Source organism: Muscardinus avellanarius, assembly GCF_963383645.1.
Source record: "Muscardinus avellanarius genome assembly, chromosome: 9".
NCBI classification, from domain to species: Eukaryota; Metazoa; Chordata; class Mammalia; order Rodentia; family Gliridae; genus Muscardinus; species Muscardinus avellanarius.
This window is the reverse complement of record NC_137795.1, coordinates 5,345,842-5,372,070: the sequence shown is the minus strand read 5'-3', so window position 1 is coordinate 5,372,070 and position 26,229 is coordinate 5,345,842. Positions and strand designations below refer to the sequence as shown.

Below are 26,229 nucleotides of genomic sequence, written 5' to 3'. Positions count from 1 at the left end.
ATCCCCACCCTGCCCAGCATGGGCCCACCCTGGGGTGGTTGCCTGGGTCCCCAGGGGGCTCCCAAGTCTGGGCCCTATTCAGTCACCCTCCAGCCACTCCAGGGCAGTGGGAGACTGCCCTTGTCCGGAGACAAGGATTTGAAAAGCTGCTTGGAAGCTGGGTCCACCAAGGCAAGCCGGGGCCGCTCTTTCCTGGGGCGAAGTCTTTGGGTTTTCTCTTTAACCAGCTAAGAAAGCACCCTCTGGCTTTGTCAGTACACATGGCTCCCAGGATCAAACAAAGCTTGTGATTTCTGTTATTTTGTGATACTGGGGACTAGACCTAGGGGCATTCTACCCTGAGCCAGCCCCAGCCTTCCTTTTTATTCTTTATTTTGAAACAGGGTCTCACTGAATTGTGGAGGGCCTCACTAAGTAGCTGAGGCTGGCCACGAACCGCGATCCTCCTGTCTCAGCCTCCTGAATGCTGGGATTACAAGCGTGTGCCACCATGCCCGGCTCACCCCCAGCCTTTTGACAGGGTCTCAGTATGTCGCTGAGGCTGATCTTGAACCTGCAATCCTCCAGTCTCAGCCTCTCAAGTACGGAGTTTACAATCATGCTCCACTATGCCCGGTTAATGATGAGCTCTCGACACCAGTTCCCCACTGGACCATGGATGAGCCAGATCCCCGCTTAGTGTCCATAGCCACAAGTGTACACTATCATGGTAGAGAACTGCAGCTGCAGAGGGGAGTGTTTCAGGCTTGAAGATTTCGGGTTCCTTGAGCATCTTCTTTCCAAGAAGCCTGGCGCCGACTCTGCGCTCTGCCTCCAACTCTTCCATGAGACAGCAGTGACGGCGCACTCCCTGGTCCTTGGGGCGGGTCTCTGCACCTGCTCCCTGGCCCTTGGGGCGGGCCTCTGCACCCGCTCACACGGGCCTCTTCCGTCCTCCAGTCTTACTCCTCCAGCTTCAGGAAAATAGTCATGGATGTGCAGTTAGGTTTCTTCACTGTACAGAAACCATGGTCCTGTTTTTCAGGGACCACGGCAGCTCCCAAGACACACTGCGCTTCTGCAACAGCCTGATGCTGCCCAGGGAGGGCGTCTGTTCCAACCATCCCTTGCCGCAGCCTGCAAGGCCACACCCACAGCAGCAGAGCCTCCCAGCATGGAGAGCCAGGCACTGAACATCCTCAGAAACAGATGATCCGCTTCTCCTCCTCAAAGTCCTTCGCCTCCTCGGGCTTTATCAGATTTCCATTGAGACTGGTAAAAAAAAAAAATAGTGTTAGCGACATCGAACACTCCTTCCCAACACGTCCCTGACACCCTCTTGTGTATCAGAGCACCCTGAGGAAAGGCGGATACCCTTTTAAAGTGGTCCCTTGACCATAACGTGGTCATCTCCGGCTGCCATGCCTATCTTAACTGGCTCACTGAGGTCACCAGGAGCCTCCAAACACCTGGATTTAGCGACATTTTTCAGGTTTTATTTTTTGTTTAAGCCTTCACAGGTATTTGGCTGGCTTGAGCTCTTCTTCCTTTTTAATTTTTTTTTTTTGTAGTACTAGGGGCTCAAAACCTGGGCCTTGTATAGGAAGGTTGGGAATATAGCATGCTGAGCCACATTCCCAGCCATGTTTATTTTCTTTTGAGACAGATTCTCACTAAGTTGCCCAGGCTGGCTTTGAACTTGTGAGCCGTGGGCCTCAGCCTCCTGAGTGCTGGGATCGCGGGTGTGCGCTTCCTGGAAGCACTGCCTTCCCATGGCTTGACATGAAGCTCATGAGTGTTTCCCCCACGTCTGGAGCTCTAGCTCAGTCTCCTTTCCTGGATTCTCCTCCACGTGACCTCTCACTGCTCAATTTCCCAGGCTTGGGGCCAGGTCCTTCGACAGGCGACCTCATCTGTGCCGTTCAGGGGTCAGCGGTACTGTCTGCCACACGACATCTTCACCTGGATGGCTCCAGGCACCTCAGGGAGCCGGTCTGCCCCAGAGTTCCCTAGCGCAGTGAGCGGGCCCACTCCTCACCCAGCTGTGCCGGGCAGGGCCCTGAGCCCACTGACACCCTCCACCCATCCGCATACTCTCTCTCTGAAAATCCTGCAGTTCTATTTCACTTCCAAAACACTCCCACACGCCTCTCTGGGCCGAGCCCGCCGAGCCCCACCTGCTCTGCTCTGAACACTGTGGTGTCGCACTGACAGGTCCTGTATCTGGCTCAGGCCTCCTCGGATCCTGCTTCCCAGAAGGGCCCAGAATAGTTGCCTGCCTTTGAAAATTAAATTATATCCTCTTCCGCTTTAAGCCCTTCAGTGATCATCCATTAGCTGGGGGGGTAGCAGGGGACAGACTGTAATCCCAGTACTGGGGAAGCTGAGACAGGAAGATCGCAGATTGGAGGCTAGCCTCTGCCACTTAGCAACACCCTGTTTCAAAGTTAATAAAGGGGTCTGGGGTGTAGACCAGAGGTAGAATACCCCTGGGTTCAATTTTCAGCACCACAAACACAAAAGCCCTTTCAGTGCTGTCAGGATTGAGATGAAAACACCCGATGTGACCCACAGGTCTTCTGTGGTCTGGTCTCTGCCGACCTCCTCTCGTCCTCCGTGCCAGGAAGTCTATAGGAACACCATACTCCCTCCTGCTCAGAGCCTCTGAGACGCTACTCTCCCTCCCACCCCAGCGGATGAACTCCTGTTCATTCTTCATGGTGTAGGGTTTTTTATGCCTCTGTTTTTGTTTTTGTTTTCACAGTGCTAGGGTTGGAACGCGGGGCCTTGAGCACGCTGAACAAGCGCTCTAGTACTGAGTTACATGCCCAGCCCTCATGGCTTAATATGAATGCCATGTCCTTAGGAGATGTCCCTGAATCTCCTGTATACAAGATTCCCTCCTGATGTCCCCTCACAGCCATAATTAAATACTTCCTAGCATGAGTTTCCCCTTCACCCTGCATCCCCCTTACTTGAAGCCAAGAGGGTGAGACCGTATTGTTCACCACCTCTCAGCGCTAGCACAGGACCTGACACTCAAGCATTATTCAATAAATGAACGAAGAAGACACCGCACAAGTTGCTGGGAACCCAGCTGGGAGCGGGACCAGGACGCAGCCCTACCCTAAGGAGCTCCATGACAGGAAGCCTGACAGGAAGCGCCATCTTTAAGACAAGAACTCACCAAGAGACTTCAGACTTCTAGTTCTTTTAGGAGAAGAATGAGGCAGAAATAAGTATTAGTAGAAAATGAGCGCAAGAAGATGATCCATCTATGCGAGCGATGGGGCCTCGCAGAGCTGCCCTCACCCCTCACCCCTGCTGGCCAGCACAGCCCCTGGACAGGGCCAACGAGGCCGAGACCTTCCCAAGCACCCAGTCCCCTGAAGTCACACAGAGGAACACCTTTGGGCAGCTCCCAGGACAAGCCAGAAACAGAAGACACCAAGGTCAGCACGCCGGCCGCCTGCCTCCTCTCCACGCTGACCCCAGTGCTCAGTACAGGCTCTGGGCAGCGTGTCCCCAAGCCGACAGCACCCCTGCTCAGACAGCTCCTCGTGTAGGGATGGTAGAGGGGGAAAAAGCACATGTTTGAGCTTGACAATAGCGAAGCGGCTGTGGATCCTGGCCACCGTCGTCCTAACCGGCTTGACTGCACTCAACAAACTGCTCTGGCCTCCGCCAGCCCCTCCCTAGCAGCAGAGGGCAGGGACCATGGCGTGAGGGTGGCTGGAGGTGGCCGGGCCGGAGAGCACTGACCCTGGAGTCAGGCAGGCTGAGCTGAATTCTACTTCTGCCCTGGCGTGTGACCCTGGGCAAGGTCCACCCGCCAGTGTGGACCTCGGTTCCTACACCCGTGTGGTGAAGACAGCACTCTCCAGGGTTGTTGGAGCCATGGCTGGAACTGCCCGCTGTACCAGGTCAACAGTCTGTCGGGGTGACACGTGGTGGCCTTACCAGATCTCCGTTATGCCGGTGTTCATCCGTAACGCCTCTGCCAGCAGGGCAGTCCCCTTGGCTGTGATCTGGTTCTGAATAAGCCTGAAGGAAGAACACACCCCGTGTCCTGTATGGAACCCAGGTCCAATCCGCCCCTTTGCAAGGAGTGGGAGGGACGGCAGGATCAAAGACGGGCTACAGGTGGGGACCAGGATCAAAGACGGGCTACAGGTGGGGACCAGGTCCTCGTGACTCCTCATTGGGCTGAGAGCATCTCAGATGTATAATAATGGACAGCCTATAAATGTTTGTTTTTGAGCTGGGTCTGGTGGAACATTTCTATAATATCAGTACTTGGGAGGCTGAGACAGCAGGATCGCAGGTTCGAGGCCAGCCTCAGCAACATAGTGGCAAGGCTCTCAACAACCCAGTGAGACCCTGTTTCAAAATAAAAAATAAAGGGCTTGTGTAGCTCAGAGGTGGAATGCACTTGGGTTCAATCCCCAGTACCATGAAAAAAAAAAAAAAAAAGGAAAAAAAAAGGTTTTTCAGTGAGCATAAAATACCTGATAGCTTCATATGTAGACGGTGTAATGCACAGATGGGTGTGACCTTTTTTTTTTTTTTTTATCACGGGGCACCCAACCAGAAAAGCTTGGAGGCCACCAATGGGAACAACAAATTTCAAGAAACATTCCTGGGGGAACGGGCCACCCAAGGTCACCTGGGTGGCTAGGCAAAAGCAAGGCAGTTTACGTCAAGTTGCTATTGACTGGTTGTCTCTTCTTTGGGAGAGGTGGAGGCTTCCAAGATGGTGCCCTCTTCCCCACCCCACAAAGGAGAATAGAGAAGCTGTTCTGCTGCTGCTGGTGCTGGGACCGGCGGGAAAGCACCGATAATGGGGCTCTCAGAGTGCGCCCATGGTGCTGAGTACCTGGGAGGCCGGATCTTTTCTGAAATGCTGGCTTGGGCGGCGGTGATGCGCCTAACCTAACTGGGATGTAGATGCCCCTGGTTTGAATCCCCAGTATCAGAAAAAAACTAGAGAAAAATAAGTCTTTTTTATCAGATGATACAATTGGATATCCATATATGAAAGAATGACATTAGAGTCCCACCTCAATTTATATAAAAATTAACTCATAAGAGATTGTAGGCCTAATATGAGGGCAAAACATACTTAAAATGTATTTTTATTTATTTATTTATTTATTTATTTATTTATTTATTTATTTATTTATTTATGTGTAGTACCGGGGATGGAACCCAGGGGCATTCTACCTCCAAGCTACACTCCCAGCCTGATTTTTTTATTTTTTATTTTGAAACAGGGTCTCACTGAGTTGCAAAGGGCCTCACTAAGTAGCTGAGGCTGGCTGAGAACCGCGATCCTCCTGTCTCAGCCTCCCGAATGGTGGGATTACAAGGGCGCACCACCACACCCAGCAAAACATACTTAATAGAAAAAACTTAGTTGTAAATCTTTGTGACCTTGGATTAGGTTCTGGTTTCTTAGATGAGACTCCGAAGGTCCATGCAACCAAAGAGAAAGTAGGCAAACTGTTGACTTCATCAACATCAAAAAGTTCTGTTTTTAAATTTCACTATTCTCTGTTTACATTGTCTTTGGATATACAATATTTTTTATTTTTTAGAAAGTTTGTTTACCCTTTTGTTGCCTGTGCCATTGAAATCATATCCAAGAAATCACTGCCAACTTCAATGTTGTGAGGTTTTATGACCCAGATTTTCTTCTAAAAGTTTATAGTCTTAAGATTTATATTTAGGTCTTTTATCTATTTTGAGTTAATATTTGTATATGGTATTAGGTAAGGGTCCAATTTTATTCTTTTTCATGTAATTATTATTTTTCAACAATATTTAGTTAAAAGATTATTATTTCCTCCACCAAATGTTCGTGGAAACCTTGTCAAAAATAACTTGACAATATATGGAAGAATTTATATCTAGGCTTTTATTTAACTTCAATGGTTTATATATCTGCCTTTATAACAGTACTACACTGTTTCAATTATTGTAGCTTTATATGGTTTGAAATCAGAAAATATACATCTTCTAGCTTTGTTCTTTTTCGAGATCGTTTTGGGTATCTAGAGTCCATATTCCATATTAGGACAGATTTTTTTCTGAAAAATAAATAAATGTATGATAGTTTCACCTAAAAAAAGAAAAAAGAAAAAAATATTCTCTGGTAAGAAAGAAAGCAAAAAGAAATACTGAAATGTTATCTTTAAGCCATCAAAAGCTTGGTATCAGATAAATGAAACTGTTATGTGAGATTATCATTGTTAATTTTGGATAAATTGCTATAATACTAGATGTCAACCACTAAACCAAGCATGGGAAGGAGGGATGGGGAGGGAACGGGGTGGGGATCGGGTGGGGGCTGACTGGACGATGTGTGCATGTATGTCTACAAAAGTATTTTTTATCCCATTATGATGTATGAATACAGTGCACCAATAAAAAAATTGCATAAAAGATTAAATGTCACTATTAAGAAAGAGAAAAAGTCTCACAGAACAAGAGAAAATATTTGCAAATCATAGACCCAATAAAATTCAAGTACCCAGGATAGAGAACTCCTACAATTCAGCAATAAAAAGACAAATAACCCAATTTTAAAATGGCAAACGATATGGAGACATTCCAAAGAAAGGCAGGTGGCCAATAAGTGGCTGGAGGACGCTCCACCATGAGCAGAAAGATGCACGTAAACCCGTGCGCTGGTGCTTCACACCGGCGGGATGGGCACACTCGAATGATGGGCAGGTGTTGATGAGGACGTGGAGAAACTGGAATCCACACAAACTGCCGAGGAGAATATAAAATAAGGCTGGGAGTAGTGGCGCATGCCTAGAATCCCAGTACTTGGGAGCCTGAGACAAGAGGACCATGGTTTGAGGCTGGCTGTGACAATCTAGTAAGACCCTAGTCCTTCAAAATGGGACTAGGGGCATCGCATGGTAGCACACACCTGTAAGGGAGACAGAAGGATCACAGTTTTGCAGCCAAGCCTCTGCAGTTTAGTGAGGCCCTCAGCAACTTGCAACTGGTTTCCAAATAAATGAGTCTGGTGTATAGCTCAGAGGTAAAATGCCTCTGGATTCAATACTCAGCAAAAATAATATTAAAAAATAATATTAAAAAATTACAAGCATGGTGGTGCACACTTGTAATTCCCGCGCTTGGGAGGCTGAGACAGGAGGATCGCATGGGTTCGAAGCCAGCCTCAGCTACGTAGTGAGGCTCTCAGCAACTTAGTGAGACCCTGTTTCCAAATAAAATATAAAAAAGGTCTAGGAGTATAGCCCGGAGGTAGAAAGCCTCTGGGTTCCACTCTCAGTACCACCAAAAAATTAATAATAATAATAATAATAATAATAATAATAATAATAGTAATAGAAGGAGAAGAAGAAGGAGGAGGAGGAGGAGGAGGAGGAAGAGGAGGAGGAGGAGGTACAGCCATCTTGGAAAACAGTCTGAGGGTTCCTCAAAGATTTAAATATAAACTGGGCTTGGTGGCACACACCTGTAATCCCAGTACTTGGGAGGCTGAGACAGGAGGATCACAGGTTTGAGACCAGCCTCAGCTACTAAGCAAGATTCTCAGCTACCTAACTAGATCCTGTTTCAAAACAAAACAAAACAAACCCAGCCTGGGGGTGTAGCTTGAAGGTAGAGTGCCCCTGGGTTCAATCCCCAGGTCGCGTGCGTGCGTGAGTTAACACAGAATTGCTGTCTGAGCCAGCAGTTCTATTTTAAGTACACACGCCAGTGAAAGGAGAGCCTGAGTTCACACACGTGGTGAATGCTCGTGACGGCGTTCTCCTAAGAGTGAAAAGCAGGCACGGCCGAGCAGATGCCGCCAACTGACGGGCGAACAGGACGTCCCTTCACCACAGGAGGGCAACCAGGTACTGATCCATGCTGCGATGTAGGTTAACTTGGAGATTATGTGAGTAGAACAAAGACAACAGGCCATGTACTGTGCAATTCTGTTTATATGAAATGCCCAGGATAGGAAATCTATAGAGACGGAAAATCTACAGAGTATAGATTATATGTTGTCCAGGGGCTGGGAACGGAGGATGGGGAACAACGGCCTAAGGAAGAGCATACAGTTATATCTTGTGTGTGTGAAGGGAAGGTGGTGAGAATGTTCCAGAATTAGAGGGTAACGGCTGTGCCACCTTGTAAGTGTACTAAGAGCCTCTAAACTGCATGTATGCTTCAAAAGGGTGAATTCTGTGGTATGTAAATTTAATCCAAAAAAATATATATTATGAGCAAAGCAGCCGGGCCTGAAATTCTTAGCCTCTCTGAGTTACCATAAGTGTTCCAGCGTCTGGTTCACTTTCAGCATCTCCGCGAAGCTCTCTGCCACTTCATCGTTGAGTTCATTCTTGGTCAGCCTGGAGGGGAAGAAGCGTTCAGTGGGATGGCTGAGTCTGCAGACGTGGTGCGAGTTCACAGGGCTGGGAGGCACCTGCCGAGAACCCAGCAAGGGCCAGGCTCCCCGAAGCCTCTTCACGCACCCACCTGCTAGGAACCCGCATCCGCCCTGAGCTCCGTTTCCTTGGCCTCCTGCCTGCACAGGAGCCACACTCCCCACCCTTGCTAAGCTCTCAGATTCCACAGAAGGTGGAGCCCCAGAAAACTAGGGCCTCCTCCAGCACCCCAGACCTCTGGACACCGCTGACGGTGTGTTATCCAAGTCAGTGTGAAGACCTGGCAGACCCTGCTGCCCGAGTGGTACAGGTGCTCTGTGCTCTGCTCTGAGACCAGAGCTCAGGGCCGGAGTTCAGTGACACAGTGCAGAAGCACCTGGACCACTCCCGCGGCCGGCAGCGGTAGCCTGGGCAGAGCACAGGTTCCAGGTGGAGCAAGGTTGGACCCTCTTCTACCAGATGAAAGAATAACAGCAATGGGAAGAACATAATTTTAAAAATCATTCCCCAAGCCGGGCGTGGTGGCGCACGCTTGTCATCCCAGCATTCGGGAGGCTGAGACAGGAGGATCGGGGTTCACGGTCGGCCTCAACTACTTAGTGAGGCTCTTTGCAACTCAGTGAGACCCTGTTTCAAAGTAAAGAATAAAAAGTAGGGCTGGAGTGTCGCTCAGAGGTAGAATGCCCCTGGGTTCCATCTCCAGTACCACACACACAAAAAAGATCATTCCCCGAGGGCAGTTTGCATGTGTCTATCCAAGCTTTGTTTAGTGATACTGGGGATTGAACTTAGGGGGTGCTCTACTAGTGAGCTATATCACCAGCTTTTCAAATTTATTTTTGAGACAATTTTAATTTTCTAAGTTGCCCGGACTAGTCTAGAATTTGCAACACTTTTGCTTCCGCCTCCCAAGCAACTGGGACTACAGGTATGTGCCGCTGACCTAGGTTCTATCCAGATCTATTTTTATTATTTTGTTTGTTGGTCCTGGGGATGAAACCCAGGGGCATTTTACCTGTGAGCAAAACCTCCAGCTTTTTATATTTATTTATTTATTTATTTATTTTTATTTTTATTTTTTTTTTTTGGTGGTACTGGGGATGGAAACTTTTTACCTCTGGGCTACACTCCTGGACCTATTTTATATTTTTATTTGGAAACAGGGTCCCTTAAGCCAGCCAGGCTGGCTTTGAACCTGCGTGATCCTCCTGTCTCCGCCTCCCAAGCATGGGGATTACAAGTTTGTGCCACCACGCCTGGCTATATATTTTTTTATTTTGAGGCAGGGTCTCCCTAAGTTACTGAGGGCGTCACCAAGTTACTGAGGCTGGCCTTGAAAGTGCGGTCCTCCAGTCTCAGCTTTCCAAGTACTGGGATTACAGGCATGTGCCACCACGCCTGGCTAACCCAGAGCTTCGATGTGTTTCAATTTAAGACAAAAGTCAGACTTGTAAAAATCTACCCTATAGGCAAGACTGTACAAGTTTACTACCTTGCAGCATCTTCCGTCGTCATCCCAAATCTGAACAATTTAAAATACTTAGCGTGCCTATCAATAGAAACAACTGATAAAATAGTGAACATGCATGCAGTGGGAGCCTGTGTGGCCTCGGATGAGGAGAGGCACAGTGTTCAGGGGTGCTCTAGAGTCAGACTTATTAACATCACTTAACTCGCAGGGCGGCCTCAGGCAGGAGGCCGAGCACTCTGGGTCCAAGTCTTCTCATGGGTAAATGGAAATAGTAATAGTGCAGTCTTGTGGCTGTGAGGTTCACTTAGCACATGCACAAGGTAGAGAGTGATACATGGCATGTAGTCATCGCTCAAATTCTGGGTGTTGATATTATTATTATCCACACAGAGCTGGGGCTCTGAATCTCCATGGGCCAGGCACTCTGCAGCATCACAGCAGAGGGGTGTTGATGACGGAGAACAGGTAGAGGCTGGAGATGCTGCTACACATCCTCCCTGCACGGGAGAGCCACAGACAAATAGAAATACTTGAACCAAAATGTCAATGGCATCCAGATAGAGAAACCCTTAAATAGCTGGGCACAGCGGCACGTGCCTGCAATCCTGGCCACTCAGGAGGCTGAAGCAGAAGGATTGCAAGTTTGAGGCCAGACTAAGCAGCTTAGTGAGACCCTGTCTTAAAATAAAAAGGGATTGGGGGTGTAGCTCAGTGGTAGAGTGCCTCTGGGTTCAATAATCAATGCTACACACATGCACAAAAGATATTTTAGCGGGCGTGGCGATGCACGCTTGTAATCCCCGCGCTTGGGAGGCGGAGACAGGAGGATAGAGCAGGTTTGAAGCCAGCCGCGCTGGCTTAAGGGACCCTGTTTCCAAATAAAATATAAAATAGGTCTGGGAGTGTAGCCCAGAGGTAGAAGGGCTCCATCCCCAGTATCACCAAAATAAAAAAAAGATATTTTAAAAAGCTACTTGGTATGTGCAATTATATTTTGCATATACTGGAATAAATGTCAGAAAAAAGGCTAGAAGGAAAATATGATACTTGGAAAATATGGGAGAAAGTAGTTTTCATTTTCTACTTTTCATCTTACATCTACTTCTATCTTACATTTTCAATCATACTTTTTTAAAAAAATTAAATGTTACCTTTCTAAATATTAAAGATATTTTTTGAGGAGAAAGAATTAAAAAATGTACTTACTGGCCAGCAGATCTAATGCCATAAAGATGACATTTTCATTATTTTTAGTACAGCATTAGCAAAATCTAATGAGCTCTGGGCCACGAGTGGGTGATACAGCAGGGTGTAGTGTAGCTTGCTTGTCCATGAGGGAGTTATAATACAGGCAAGTAAATACAGAAAAGAAAAAGGAAAGAGTAAGCCGACGTGGTGGCGCACGCTTGTAATCCCAGTACTTAGAAGGCTGAGACAGGAAGATCACAGGTTTGCGGACAGCCTCAGCTACTTAGTGAGGCCCTCTGCAACTTAGTGAGACCCTGTTTCAAAATAAAGCATAAAAAGCCAGGGATGGTGGCACACCCTCATCATTCCAGCAGTTGGGAGGCTGAGACTCAGCTACTTAGTGAGGCCCTTTGCAATTCAGTGAGACTTTGTTTCAAAATAAAGAGTAAAAAAATAGAGCTGGAGTAAAAAAAAATAGAGCTGGAGGTATAGCTCAGAGGTAGAATGCCTCTAGGCTCCATCCCCAGTATCACAAAATAAATAAATAAATAAATAAATAAACCATTAAAATAGGGCTGGGATATAGCTCAGAGGTAGAATGCGCCTGGATTCAATCCCTAGTACCACAAAAAAGAAAAAAGTAAATGACAAAAAAAAAGACAGAAAAAAAGGAACAAGGCCGGGCGTGGTGGCGCACGCTTGTAAATCCCCGCGCTTGGGAGGCAGAGACAGGAGGATGCGCAGGTTCGAAGCCAGCCATGCGCGCTGGGCAGTACCAACAAAAAAAAGAAAAGAAAAAAAGGAACAAAACATGAACAAGCAACACCCAGTTGTGAGTGCTCTGGTGTGCAGAGGGAGAGAGGACAGGCGGTGGGTGCCGAGTGGACTGGGGCACCGAAGGCCACACCTTGGTGTGGAAACTCAGGGTGGGAGGAGGCTGCTGGAGAGAGGCTGTTCTACAGAAGAAAAGGAGGACATTTTGAGTGAGGTGCCTGCGGCTGGAGGGAGGGGTAGAAGTTCTGGGGGGCTGTGGCCGGCCTCCTGGTGCTCCTGTTACCTGGAGTGCCAAAGAAGGACGAGGCCTCTAACCAAACTTTAGGGCCCACCTCCTCCTCCAGTTCCTGATCCTGAAAATGGCTATTTTCTTCTCTAGAAGGAAATTAAATTAGCCTTTCCAGTTGAGAGGCCCCCCTCCTTTTTCTTTGGCAGGTCTTGGGATGAAATCCAGGGGAATTTGACCTCCCAGCTACACCCCCTGCCCTACTTTTTATTCTTTATTTTGAAACCAGGTCTCACTAAGTTGCAGAGGGCCTCACTAAGTAGCTGAGGCTGTCCGCGAATCGCGATCCTCTGATCTCAGCCTCCTGAATGCTGGGATTACAAGCGTGCGCCACCACGCCCGGCTGAGAGGCACCTTTTCAGTTACCATCCCAGCTGTGTGCAGCCCCTGGAATGACCACCAAGACCCGACCCTCCAACACGACTCCGGCTTTTACCAGAATATCTTCAGCGAGGTGTTCTGCCTGAGGGCCCTGGCCAGGCTCTTCCCTCCTTGGGTGGAGATGCCGTTGAATGCAAGACTAGAAAAGAGAAACATTTGAGCATTAGTAGGGACATCTTGGCTTCAACACCACAGAGCAGGGAAGCCATGGCACCTCGCCAGGCCGCTCGAGGCCAGAAGCAGGAGCGCCGGGCTTTGTCACCGCTCTGAGCATGGACCCAGGACCCGCAGGAGACCCACTGCTCCTACAGAGGAGCGAGGGAACCGGAACCCGCACTCAGGTTTCACACAAGGAGGCCAGCAGCTCCAATTCACTCCTGGCTTCAAGGGGCCCCATCAACAAAAAGAAGTTAAAAAAAATAAAATGAAAAGAGGCCAGGCCTGGTGGCACATGGCTATAAACCCAGTAGTTGGGAAACAGGAGGATTACAGGGTTGAGGCTAATCTCAGCAATTTAGCAAAGCCCTGTTTCAAAATAAAAATGGCTGGGGGTATAGCTCAGAAGTAGAATGCCCCTGAGCTTGCTAGGCGTGGTGGTGCACACTTGTAATCCCGCACTTGGGAGGATCGCACAGGTTCGAAGCCAGTCTCAGCTACTTAGTGAGGCTCTCAGCAACTTAGTGAGACCCGGTTTCCAAATAAGTTATATAAATAGGAATGGGGGTGTAGCCCAGAGGTAGAAAGCCCCTGGGTTCCATCCCCCAGTACCATACACACAAAAAGATGCCCCTAAGTTCAATTCCCAGCACCAAAAAAATGTATAAATAAATAAAAACCTTGCCCTTGCCCTGTTCTTGTGCCCCCACCATCTTGAAGTCCCTTTCAGTGGCAGGAAGGACAGTGGCAGAGCCTGGAAGACGCCAAGGCTCAGAAAGGATGGCTGCAAACGTCCAGGTCTTGATCCGCTGGTGGTGCACTTGCGGACAGAACTTCTCAAAATAATGTGCTTTAGCCAGGCACACCAGGCATGGTGGCGCACATCTGTAAATCCAGTACCTGAGAGGCTGAGGCGGGAGGATCTCAGGTTTGCAGCCAGCCTCAGCTACTTAGTGAGACCTTGTTTCAAAATAAAGAATAAAGTGCCAAGCCTGGTGGCGCATGCTTGTAATCCCAGCATTCGGGAGGCTGAGACCAGAGGATCGCAGTTCGCGGACAGCCTCAGCTACTTAGTGAGGCCCTCCGCAACTCAGTGAGACCTAGTTTCAAAATAAAGAATAAAAAGTAGGGCAGGGGGTGTAGCTCGGAGGTCGATGTCCCTGGGTTCCATCTCCAGACCCACCAAAAAAAAAAAAAAAGAAAAAAGAAAGAAAGAATAAAAAATAAGGCTGAGGCAGTAGCTCAGAGGTAGAATGCCCCAGGTTTCAATCCCTAGTACGGCAAAATAAATAAACAAACAAACAAATAAATAAATAAAATAGGGCTGAGGTAAAGCTGAAAGGTAGGATAACCCTGGTTTCAATCCCAAATAACCCTCCAAAATGTACTTTACTGAATGCCTCTCGTGCACTGGGAAACAATTTTTCAAAAAGAGAAAAATAGGCTGGGCGTGGTGGCGCACGCTTGTGATCCCCGCGCTTGGGAGGCAGAGACAGGAGGATCACGCAGGTTCGAAGCCAGCCGCGCGCGCTGGTTTAGGAGACCCTGTTTCCAAATAAAAATGTAAAAATAGGTCTGGGAGTGTAGCCCGGAGGTAGAAGGACTTCTAGGAACCCCAGTACCACCAAAAAAAAAAAAAAAGAGAGAGAGAAAAAAAGAAAAGACCCACATCCCTACCCTTATAGGAAAGGCACGTCCCACCCTCGTGAACCAGGAGGGCCCCGAGTCACGTGCTGGTCCTGGGGCCCGTGGGTGCTCACCTCAGGGTGGCCAGGCTGGGGTGGTTCCTGAGAGCCTCCGCGAAGGCTTCTGCTCCTTCATCCCCAATCTGATTACCCCACATCCTGAGGGCAGAGACAACAACGTCAGAGTCAGCTCCCCCTAACAGCCAGTATTTTCTGCCAGTGGCCACAGCTGGATTCTTAGTCAACAGGGAGATGTCCTGCTCAGTCTGGGAAACCGTTGCCTGGAAACCTGTTTCTCACACTGGCTCCTTGGCGGGCTGCTCCAATGGCCAACCCAAAGGGAATCGTAAAAGAATAAAGAGCGGTGGGGGCTGAACAGATGCCAATCAGCGAGTTGCGCACCCAGAGATGGTCAGTCCAAGAGCCTCAGCTGGGGGCTGTCTGGGAAAGGAACAACCTAACACATCTGCAGAGTGCAAAGGTCTGTGCTGTCCTCAAAGAAGGCCATAGGCGGCGGCTACCGGGTTGGAGGCCCTGAGGGATTCTGGGCAGGGCGGGAGCTGCTCCTACAGCCGGTCTTCCAGGGGGTAAAGGCTGGAAGTGCAGGTGGACCCCCACCCCAGCAACATTCCCTGTAAATGGAAGGGCATCACCAGGCCAGGCACTGGACTGCTGTAATCCATGTGGACAGCTGCTAGGGTGAAGCCAACCTCTCTCCCTTGGAGCAGATGATCCGAGAAGACCCGGCTACCCGTGAGGGAGGATGCTGGGCTCCCATCCTGGATCTGCCACCTGCTACCTGTGCGACCTTGGGAAAATTCCATGGCATCTTGGACCTCAGCCTCCTTGTGTGTAGACTGGGTTTAGCAAGGGTGGTTGCAGAGATTCTGTGAGCACTGAGCACACCTCCTGGCCCTCATCCTCAGAGGATGAGGAGCTCTGTCCACAGAGGCAGCACAATCAGCCCGGCAGGGCTTGAGCCGCCCCAGCAAGCTCTTGCACCCAGCAGCGGCTTGCCTGTGGCTCTCCAGGAGTGGCCCGCTGAAGCCCCAGAATAAGGGTTTTCATCATTTCACTTAAAAAGGTGTGTACTAAGCTGGGTGTCGTGGTGCACACATGTCATCCCAGTACTTGGGAGGCTGAGACAGGAGGATCACTGGTTCATGGCCAGCCTCAGCAACTTAGTAAGGCTCTCAGCAACTTAGTTAGACCCTGTTTCCAAATTAAAAAAATAATAATACTGGGGGTGTAGCCTGGAGGTAGAGGTCCCTGGGTTCCATTGCCAACACCAAAAAAAAAAAAAAAGCATGTGCTATAAAATTGAATAGCATCAAATTCTTAATGAAGTGGCAGACTACTCATAACCTGAGATTAAGTGAAAAATGGAAGATAAAATTCTGCACATATAGTTTGACCTCTATATACTAAAAATAAAAAATAAAGCCAGGCGTGGTGGCGCACGCTTGTAATCCCCGCGCTTGGGAGGCGGAGACAGGAGGATCACGCAGGTTTGAAGCCAGCTGCACTGGCTTAAGAGACCCTGTTTCAAAAAAAAAAAAGTATAAAATAGTTTTGGGAGTGTATCCTGGAGGTAGAAGGGCTTCCAGGAACCCCAATACCACCAAAAATATAAATAAATAAATAAATAAATAAATAAATAAATAAATAATTGGAATGGGAGGGGAGTCGAATTTAGTTGTATATGGTGGTGTATACCTATAATCCTAGTACTTAGGAGGCTGACACAGGAAGATCACAGGTTTGAGGCCAGCCTCAGAAACTTAGTGAGACCCTGTTTTGAAATAAAATTTAAAAAGAGAGGATTGAGGGTGTACCTCAGAGGTAGAGTGCCCTGGGTTCAAATCCCAGTATAGAAAAAGACAAAAAAAAAGTAGTAGTGCGTAAATGACCTCCAATGCTAACAAAAAATTATTTCTGAAAAGCTAATTCTTTTTCATATTTTCTAAATAAAGCTACCTCTGCTATTTATTTATTTATTTATTTATTTATTTATTTATTTAAGGACTAGGGATTGTATTCTACCACCGAGTTACATCCCCAGCCTGCCTTTTAATTCTATATTGAAATAGAGTCGTGCAAAGTCACCAGGCTGGCCTTCAACATGCAATCCTCCTGCCTCGGGCACCCAAGTCTCTGGGATTATAGGCATGCACTACCAATTCTTGGGAGGCTGAGACCAGAGGATCACAGGTCCAAGGTCAGCCTCAGCAACATAGAGAGATAGTTTCAAAATAAAAAGGGCTGGGGGTGTAGCTCAGAAGTAGATTGCCCCTGAGTTCAATTTCCAGTACAATAATAATAATAATAGAGAGAGAGAGAGAGAGAGAGAGAGAGGGAGAGAGAGAAACTTTGACATGTTATAACATAACGAGCTTTTTTTTTTTGGTGGTACTGGGGTTCCTGGAAGCCCTTCTACCTCCGGGCTACACTCCCAGACCTATTTTTACATTTTTATTTGGAAACAGGGTCCCCTAAGCCAGCGCGCGCGTCTGGCTTCGAACCTGCGCGATCCTCCTGTCTCTGCCTCCCAAGCGCGGGGATGACAAGCGTGCGCCACCACGCCCGGCTCATAACGAGCTTTAAGGATATTACACTAAGTCATCGTAAAAAGATAAATATGACATAATTTCATTTACAAGAGGTTTCCAGTGTAGTCAAATTCATAGAGGCAAAAAGTGGAAGGATGGCTGCTAAGAGCTGGGGGAGTTAGTGCTGAACGGGTACACTTTCATTTTTGGAGATGAAGCGTCTGGGAGTGGCTGGAGGTGATGGTTACATAACACTATAAATGTCCTTAATATCACTGAGCCCAATAATTAGAAATGGTCAAGATGATAAAGTTTATGTTATGTGTATTTGACCACAATTTAAAAGATTAAACAGAAAAGCTAAGTCTCGGGAGGATGGATATTCTTAAAAGCAAGACCATCTGTCTGTGTTTGTGGGTGGTGGTAACACTGGGTTTGCAGGATTTAATTAAAAGTCTGTGCAAGCCAGGGGTGGTGGTGCACACCTGTAATCCCAGTACTTGGGAGGCCAAGACAGGAGGATCAAAGCTCTGCTATCACCCTCGGTAATTAAGAGAGGACTCCAGCAACTTAGTGAGACCCTCTTTCAAAATAAAAATGTAAAAAAGAAAATAGGGCTGGAGATGTAGGTCAAGAAGTAGAACACTCCTTGGCACGACCCCCAGTGCTAAAATAAATAAATAAAGTCAGTGAAAGTTTGTCCAACCAGAGCTGTAATCAGTCCTGGACTCCCATACCGTTTTCTACACAGAAGCCGCCATGCGTCTCTGCCACTCTCCCCTCTCAGCCAGCCCCAGCACAGGGGTGTACGAGGATCACCATGCACCCCCACAGCAGGTGTGTGGCCCACTGCACCCCACACACACTCACCCAATGTCAGAGATGGACGCACTGTTCTTCACAGCCAGGGCAAGACGTTTCCCTCCCTCACTTGTTATTTTATTTTTTCCCAGCCTACAGAGAGAGTCACACAGTCAGCCTCCCACACAACAGACAGGAACCCCAGTGACAGCCACCCTCCACCCCAGCACAGAACCCCTCCCGGCCCTCTTGCAGTACAGGGACACAGCAGCCACATATGAAGCCCCGAGGACAGCCAGTAGTTGATAAAGTCAAGGTGTCATGCCCTCCCCCCCCACACGACGGGTGGCCCTTCCAACCTGGCTCCCCAGCCCCCAATTCCTCAGCACAGCAAGGTCACCGTCCACACATGGGTCTCCTGAATCTGGCTAGCGTGGCCCGGGGCAGGCAGAAGGCTCTGGGGTCAAAGCCCTGTCCAGTGACACTCAGCCCAGCCAGAGAGCCCGTCCTCGCTTACTTCAAGTGTGTGAGGCCTTTGCATTCCTCCAGGATCCGGGCGACATACGCGGCTCCCACATCCGTGATCTGGTTGTTGTATAAACTTGGAGAGAAAGCAAGAAAAAGCGCGACACTTGTGACCCCAGTGTCATGGAGCCCGCCCCTGACATGCCGCCCGCCGAGCCGAGCCGAGGTTGGAAGGAGCCGAGCTGGCGGCTACACACGGCAGCTCACGGGTGTTCGTCAGTTAACGCCATCAGCCTCTTGAGGGGAAAAGACTTAAACCTCCTCTGTGCCTTGTGGTCGTTTTGTACCCAATTCCAATCAGTGATAAGGCAGAGAAGACTCAACAGCTGGAACTAACATTCCACTGCCTGCCGCAGGGCGTGGAGAGGCAGCCGGGCTCACCTGCTTAGTGTCCTCAGCCTACAGGGGAGGCAAGCTCCACCCTCCCTAAGTCGAAAAACCCGACATTTCTCATGGTTGTTTTGGCAACTGATGCGGAGATATTTAAGGTCTCAACTTGCCCCACTCGGTTTGAATACTCACACATCTCTCTGCAGAAATACTGAAGGACTTGGGGACCGGGTGCTGCCCTCAGCCCCCTGGCCCTGCCGCTGGTACCCGGCGCGTGACCGAGTCCTGACTCAGCGCGGCTTGGCCCCAAGGCAGGGAGGGGGATTCTGGTGCTGCAGTCCTAGTCTACTACACAAACAGCATCTTACCTTTACAAAACCTAGCCCTGTGTATTTCTTCTTTGCATCCACCAATAACCAGGCATAAAATCACTCATCTACATGAAGATCCCCATTTTCCAAGTGAGGAGGCTGAGGTTTGGGGAGACTAGGGGACTCGCTCAAAAAGTAGGCTCCTGGCTGAGCCAAGAGCAGAACCCGTGGCCCCGGCTACTCGTCCCGCCCTGGCCGTCGCTTCCAATCAGCCAGGGCCTGCGTGGACGGCAACTTCCTGCTGCTCTGGGCCCAGAGTTCTTGAGGAAGACGTACCCCAAAAACGTCAGAATTTTGTACTTGGTCAGCTCTTCACACAACACCTGCGCCCCAATGTCAGTGATCTGGTTGACGCTGAGTCTGAAACACAGTAGCACAGAAGATCACAAGTCAGGATGGCACCCCTTGTGTGGCGGCTGTCAACCCTCAAGGATCCAGAAGCCTACAGGCCCCAAAGGCAGCTACCAGCACCCCTGTGAGAATGGGTGGTGATGTCAGGCAAAGGGCCCCTAAAAGCCTGGCTGTCCCTGGGCCCCGCGGCCACAGCAGCATCCTGGAGCATCTCATCACACGGCCGCGGAAGGCCAGCCCGTACTGTCCTGCGGGGCCTGTGCTCGGGACCACGAGGAGCTGCCTCTAGAGGTCACTGTAACTGGAAGGAGGAGCGTCTATCCTTTCAAGAGCAGGACTCATGATGTTGAGGTAGGAGAGAAAAAATTAAAATAATACCTAGACAGGAGACAAACTGGCAAGGAGGGAGAAACCATAGTGTTTGTTTGTTTGTTTGTTTGTTCTTTTGCGGTACTGGGGATGGAATCCAGGGGTGTTCTACCTCCAAGCTACACCCCCAGCCCTATTTTTTATTCTTTATTTTGAAACAGGGTCTCACTGAGTTGCAGAGGGCAGATTGAGTGCACAACTCACAGCCCAGTGTGTGGAAGGCTGAGACAGAGGACGGCAGGTTTGAGGCCAGCCTCAGCAACATAGTGAGACCTTCAACAACTCAGTGAAAGTCTGTTAACAAATGAAAATGGCTGGGGGCATGGCTCAGAGGTAGAGCATCCCTGGGCTGAGTCTCTAGTATGAAAAAGGGGGCAGATTGGCCTCCTTTTTGTTTAAACTGTCAAACAGGGAAATAAGGGTGTGGCGGCGCTTACACTGAGCGCCCCCGGGATGTGCACAGCTGCTGGCTCCATCATAGACAGTAACGTTGCTGCGGGTGCAGCGGCACCTGCCTGCAATCCCAGGACCGGGGAGGCTGAGACAGGAGGAGGCAGGTTGGAGGCCGATGGGTGAGTGCTAACTTAGCAAAACTCTGTTTCGAAATAAAAAAAATATAAAGGGCTGGGTCTGTAGCTCAGAGGTAGAATGTCCCTGAGTTCAACCCCAGGACCAGGAGAAGAAAGACGAGGCGGAGGAGGGGCCAGGGGACTCAAGGGTGGCTTTTTCCGCAGTAATAAAAGCTCCTCCTACGTGCCAGAAACCTGGGGATCTCCAAGCCTCAGCTAGAGCTTGAGTTGATACTGGCTCTGGCCCTGGAACAGCTGCGTGACTGGAGGGAGCCATCAGCTTCTCTGGGCCTTGGCCTCCTCATTTGCCAAGGTAGAGACAACTGAGGCTGGGCGTGGTGGCGCACGCTTGTAATCCCCGCACTTGGAAGGCTGAGACGGGAGGATCCCACTGGTTCGAAGCCAGTCTCAGCCACTTCGTGAGGCTATCAGCAATTTAGTGAGGCCCTGTTTCCAAATAAATTATTTTAAAAAATAGGGATGTGGTATAGCCTGGAGGTAGAAAGCCCCTGGGTCCACCCTCCAGTACCACACACACAAAAGAACATTAAATGAGGTGGTATCGATAATCATGCATCCTCAAAAACACTGTTATTACCACGGTTGCCAGGGTGACAAGCATCTCCTCTTTCCAAATGAAGACCTGGGGACCCAAAGGGGTTGCTCGGTTTGTACAAGGGCGCCCAGCTGGAGCTGATCCAGGCCCACCCGCCTGGCTTTGGTCTCCCCCTCTGCCACCAGACGGGGCCCAGGTGTCCCAGGACCAGCAGTCATGCGTCCTGGGGGCGGCAGAGCCGGGGATCCGGGTCCCTGGCGCCGTCCCGCCCTCTGCCCGCGCCGCGGCCTCACCTGACCACCGTGAGGCGGCTGAAGCAGGGCTGCAGCTCCCGCACGCCGTAGTCGTTGAGGTTGTTGTTATCCAGGTCCAGCGCCAGCCGCTTGCGGAAGTGGTTCAGGACGAAGGCGAGCGCGCTGCAGTCCGCCGGGCAGGCGTTGCAGAAGGTCAGCTTGAGGTAGTTGGCGCAGATGCCCCTGGCCGCCAGCTGCCCCACCTTCTGGCTCTGCGTCTCGTAGACGCACCGCAGCATCCAGAGGAAGGTGGGCATGGCTTGCACCTGGCTGAAGCCGCCGGACTGGACCCGGGGCAGGCTCTTCAGGTAGGTGCGCAGGCTGGCAAACAGGTGTGCCCACAGCGCCTTGCGCTTCCTCCGCAGGCTGGCGGCGGGCACCAGGTGCCGCAGGAGCTTCTGCCTGGCTTTGGACAGCAGCCCGCACAGGAAGAGGTTGGTGAATTGAAAGTGATCCTTGTTCTTGAAGGGGTCAGACCTTGGCAGGCCGCCGCCCCCCAGGCACTGGAAAGGGAAGAAGGCCGGGTGGCAGGACGTGGCTGTCGCCTCCCCAGGGGGCGCCCACTCCTGGAAGAACCTGAGCAGTTGGCGGGTGCCCACCTTGTCGTCCACCACGAGAAAGAAGGCCGTAAAGAAGGCCTGCAGGGTGAGGTGGAAAAACTCGTAGGCCTGGCCGCCCTCGGGGCCCGGCTCGGGCACGGGCCTCAGGAAGCCCAGCTGCAGGTCCCCCTCCTGCAGCTCGGCCGCCCGCAGCTCGGCCTGGCTGAACACGAAGACGCTCCTGTCCGTGCCGCGGTGGGCCACCCGGCCCAGGGCGCGCAGCGTGCGCCAGCCGGCGGCCAGGGTCTCGGTCCGGCTGCGCGTGTCCCGCTGCACCAGGCTGCGGGGCTGCGTCCTGTTCAGGTGCACCTCGGTGACCAGCAGGAAGACGTCGGTCAGGGTCACGGTGCAGTCGGGCAGCTGCGGGGGGTCCTCGACGGCGGCGTGGAAGTGCTGGAAGCACCGGAAGATGATCCAGCAGAAGAGGGGCACGGCGCACAGGCTGCACAGGTGGGGGTTGGCCTCCAGCTGCTGCAGCAGGCGGTCCTGGACGGCGCGCACGGGGAACAGCCTCCGGGCGTAGGCGCGCAGGTGGCCGGGGGAGAAGCCCCGCAGCAGCACCTTCTTGCGCAGGAGCTGGCGCGGCACCTCGACGCCCGTGCGCGCCGTCAGCAGCTTGCCGGCGCCCCGGAGCAGCCTCCCGCTGAGCAGGCCGGCCAGCAGCACCAGGGGGTGGGCGGGCTCCCAGGGGCAGCAGCTGTCGGGCGCGCTGCTCAGGTCGAAGTCCGAGTGCAGCTCGTCCAGGCCGTCGAAGGTGAAGAGGGCCGCCTGCGGGAAGCGCAGCAGGAAGGCGAACACCTCGTCGGGGTCCTGCTCCGGGTAGCAGTAGTGCTTGAAGAGCAGGTCCTGCAGGCGCAGCGCGTCGCCCTCCCGAAAGCAGCTGAACGTGCGGCAGCGGAAGTGGAAGAAGAACTTGACGTCGGCCGCCAGGCGGCCCGAGGCCCAGAGGCTCTGCAGCCGCCGCAGCAGCGTGGACTTGCCCACGCCCGCGTCCCCGAACACGAACACCGTCTCGCCGTGCTCGTTGAGGACGCCCGAGCTATCGTCCAGGAGGCCGCCCAGGCCGCCCAGGCTGCCCAGGCTCTGGTTGCTGAAGCCCACCAGCTCCATGATGGTGTCCGTGTACGTCTCCTCCAGCAGCAGCTCCTCCTGCTGGGCGTAGCACAGCATGAACTTGGAGTCGCAGCCCAGCTGGTGCCGCAGCTTCTGGGTGTACCTGCTCACTGGACAGAGAGAGAGAGAGGCGGAGGCAGAGAGGGGCACAGGTGGAAACCCGTCCAACAGGGACCACACCCACAGGGATGCTCGGCGCCCTCTCCCCAGCCCTGGCTCCCGGAGCCTCACTTCAGGTTCAGCCCACGAGAGGGCGACATACTTCAACCGGGATCCGGGTCTGGGTCGGGGCTCCTTGGACATTGAATGCTATTAGTGTTGCCTGAAGCCCCAGGCCAGGCATCCCTCCTGCCCTGCCCGACGCCCACAGCCCCGTTCAAATGGCACAAGCCAGTCCCCACTGAAGGGCTTCTTGTTAAGAAAGAAACAACCCTAACCTGGGCGCCACGCTCCCAGGGAACCTGGGTGACACGCAACTTAAACTCAAGGGAGGTGTTCTTCCCGACACAGAAGTCTGCTCCACGCACGCCTTTAAAATAGCTCTAATTATCATTCAATTAGCAAAATTCGGATCCCCGGGCGTGCTTCATCTAGAATTTCTTTTCCCATCAACCTAGTCCAGTTTGGTTGCCTGATAAAAATTTGCCAAGTGAATTGTATTTTACTTACAGCTTTATTGAAGTATAATTTACGTGCCACGGAGCTCACTATCAGTGTGCAAACAGCAGAATCCGGTCCTAGAACATCTCCCCCATGCTCCTGAGGTTTTCTGAGGTCTACCTGCAGCACTCCCCACACCCACCCTGGACTTGAGACAACTCCTGGTCTTTCTTTCTGTATAAATTTGGTTTTTCTGATCCCAGTACTTGGGGAGGCTGAGACAGTAGGATTACAGGTTTGAGGCCAGCTTCAGCAGCTTAGGAAGACCATTTCAAAATATAAAATAGGAGCCGGGCGTGGTGGCCCACACTTGTAATCCCCGTGCTTGGGAGGCGGAGGCAGGAGGATCGCGCGGGTTCAAAGCCAGCCACGCTGGCTTAAGAGACTCTGTTTCCAAATAAAACTATAAAATAGGTCTGGGAGTGTAGCCCGAAGGTAGAAGGGTTTCCAGGAACCCCAGTACCACCAAAAATAAATAAATAAATAAACAAATAACAAAAGAATAAAAAATGGGGCTGGGGGTGAAGCCCCTGGGAGGTAGAATGCCTCTGGGTTCAAATACTGAAATTATATCCCCAGTATCACATACCAAAAAAATTGTTTTTCTTTTCCTTGTCATTTCATATAAACTGTATCATACAATGTGGATGTGGTCCTTTCTGTGTATCTTCCTGTTAGAGTGAACAATATTGTAAAATCTTGGGGGGGATGCTGTGCTGCGATCGAACTCAGTGGTGTTCTACCATGGGACTACATCTTACCTCACCCCCTCCCCCGTTTTTTTGTTTTGTTTTGTTTTGTTTTGTAGTATTGGGGATGGAACCCAGGGCCATTCTACCTCCTATCTACACCCCCGTCCTATTTTTTAGTCTTTATATTGTTTTGAAACAGAGTCTCACTGAGTTGCGAAGGGCCTTGCTAAATAGCTGAGGCTGTCCTTGAACCTGGATCCTCCAGTCTCTGCTTCCCGTATGCTGGGATGACAAGCGTGCACCATTACAAGCATGCCCGCTCACCTCACCCCTTTTTATTTTTTATTTTGAGTCAGAGTTTTGTTAAGTTGCCTAGATTGGTCTCACACTTGCAATCCTCCTGCCTCAGCCTCTCAAATAAATAGGATTATTTACACGCCACCACACTCAGCAAGAATGAAGCTCTTTTTATTAGCCGGTGCCATGCCCTGTGGCTGTACATGAGGGTGGCTTTTATGCCTGCCCGGGCCCCAGCACCACACCATTTCCAAAGCCCGGCCTTCCTTGCAGGTTCCTGCAGCCCCCACCCACCCTGGGGTGACTCTTACCTGGGTCGGTGTTGACGACAGTTTTGCTCTGAATGAGCGGAGACGGGGAGAAGCCGATCTCGGACAGCCATGGCCTGAGATCCACGTATGCATCTCTGAGTCGCTGCAGCACATGGAGGAAGAACTCGGACACCTCCTCGCCCTTGCTCTGGACCAGGTCCAGGATCTTTCGGACCTGACGGTGGCACAAGCACAAGGCCATGAGCTGGTGTGAGGGGTCTTCCTGCCAGAAAGACCCCGAGTGGGCTCAGTGCAGCGCGTACTAAGGCCGGCACCTTGACCACCTGCCCAGCCCGCGTGCACCTGATGAGTTAGAGACCGCGGAGCTCTGATGCACCTCCCTCGCGAGACATGACACTGCGCAGCTCAAAGAAGCCAGGGGGCTTCCAGGAAGCTAGAGACAAAGGGGCCACCCGTGGAATTCCAGTGGCGCTGGAAAAGTCTTCATCAAGAACCCACCTCGGGCTGCAGTCTTTTTTTTTTCTCAGTACTGGGGATGGAACTGCAGTGATTTTTAAAGCAAAGGGCAAGGCCCACACTGAGTCGTGGCTGGCCACGAGGAGCTCCTGGGTTTAGAGCCTGGATGACCACTACTTCTGGTGTTTTAGGCTCCTTTTCTTCTTCCCTCCCACTTATTTACAGCGGATTTAAGAATAAATTGTCTGAGCCAGCTATGGGGATGCACGCCTGTAATCCCAGTACTCGGGAGGCTGAGACAGGAGTAGTACGGGTCCACAAAATTGAGGACAGCCTCAGCAAATTAGCAAGACCCTGTTTCAAAACTTAAAAAGAAAATAAGAGGGCCGGGCGTGGTGGCGCACGCTTGTAATCCCAGTATTTGGGAGGCTGAGACAGGAGGATCGGATCACCATTCAAGGCCAGCCTCAGCTACTTAGTGAGGCCCTTCGCAACTTAGTGAGACCCTGTTTCAAAATAAAGAATAAATAATAGGGCTGGAGGTGTAGCTCAAAGGTAGAATGTCCCTGGGTTCCATCCCTTGTACTGCAATAAATAAATAAATAAATAAATAAATGAATAAAAAGAAAACAAGGAGTTAGGCTGTAGCTTGAAGGTAGAATGCTTCTGTGTTCAACCTTCAGCACCAAAAAAAAAAAAAAAAAAAATTGTCTGAGAGCCAATATTCAACCATGAGAGCCAAGATCAAAGCCTACTCCAGCCACCAATGCAGAAGCAAAGGCTCCACTATGTGAGAAGCCAGTAACTAAGGCACTTTTGTCCTGGCAAGACCCCAGCAGACTCAACTCCCAGCCAAGAGGGAGAAGTGGCTGAGTCCCTCTGGGGCGGCACCTTGTCAGGCTGGGTGGGGCAGGCGCACACGATCTCTGCGTCTTCCACAGAAAAGTAGTCGTTCTCCAGCAGGTTGTCCACCAGACACTGGGTGTTTCGGATGTGAGTGACCAGGAGCTCCCGGTTGGTCCTCAGCAACTTAATGTGGGAGTGTGCATCGGATGGGGCGACGTCCATCTCATCGTGGCCCCTCTTTTCCAT

At 50.8% G+C, this 26,229-nt stretch overlaps 1 protein-coding gene across 2 annotated transcripts; it reads right to left on the bottom strand.

Annotated features, from left to right (window-relative positions):
- Positions 1-1,004: 1,004 nt before the first annotated feature.
- NOD1 (nucleotide binding oligomerization domain containing 1) lies at positions 1,005-26,229 on the bottom strand (the record flags this gene model as incomplete). Of its 2 annotated transcripts, XM_080701585.1 has the most annotated exons (11): positions 1,005-1,251; positions 3,940-4,023; positions 8,274-8,357; positions 12,549-12,632; positions 14,410-14,493; positions 17,754-17,837; positions 18,202-18,285; positions 19,187-19,270; positions 21,049-22,870; positions 24,721-24,895; positions 26,029-26,229. In XM_080701585.1, the coding sequence occupies 11 exons, from the start codon at positions 26,227-26,229 to the stop codon at positions 1,179-1,181; spliced, it is 2,859 nt and encodes a 952-aa protein (XP_080557711.1). In that variant the 3' UTR covers positions 1,005-1,178. The 2 variants fall into 2 exon arrangements, with proteins under 2 accessions (XP_080557711.1, XP_080557712.1); XM_080701586.1 differs by lacking the exon at positions 14,410-14,493.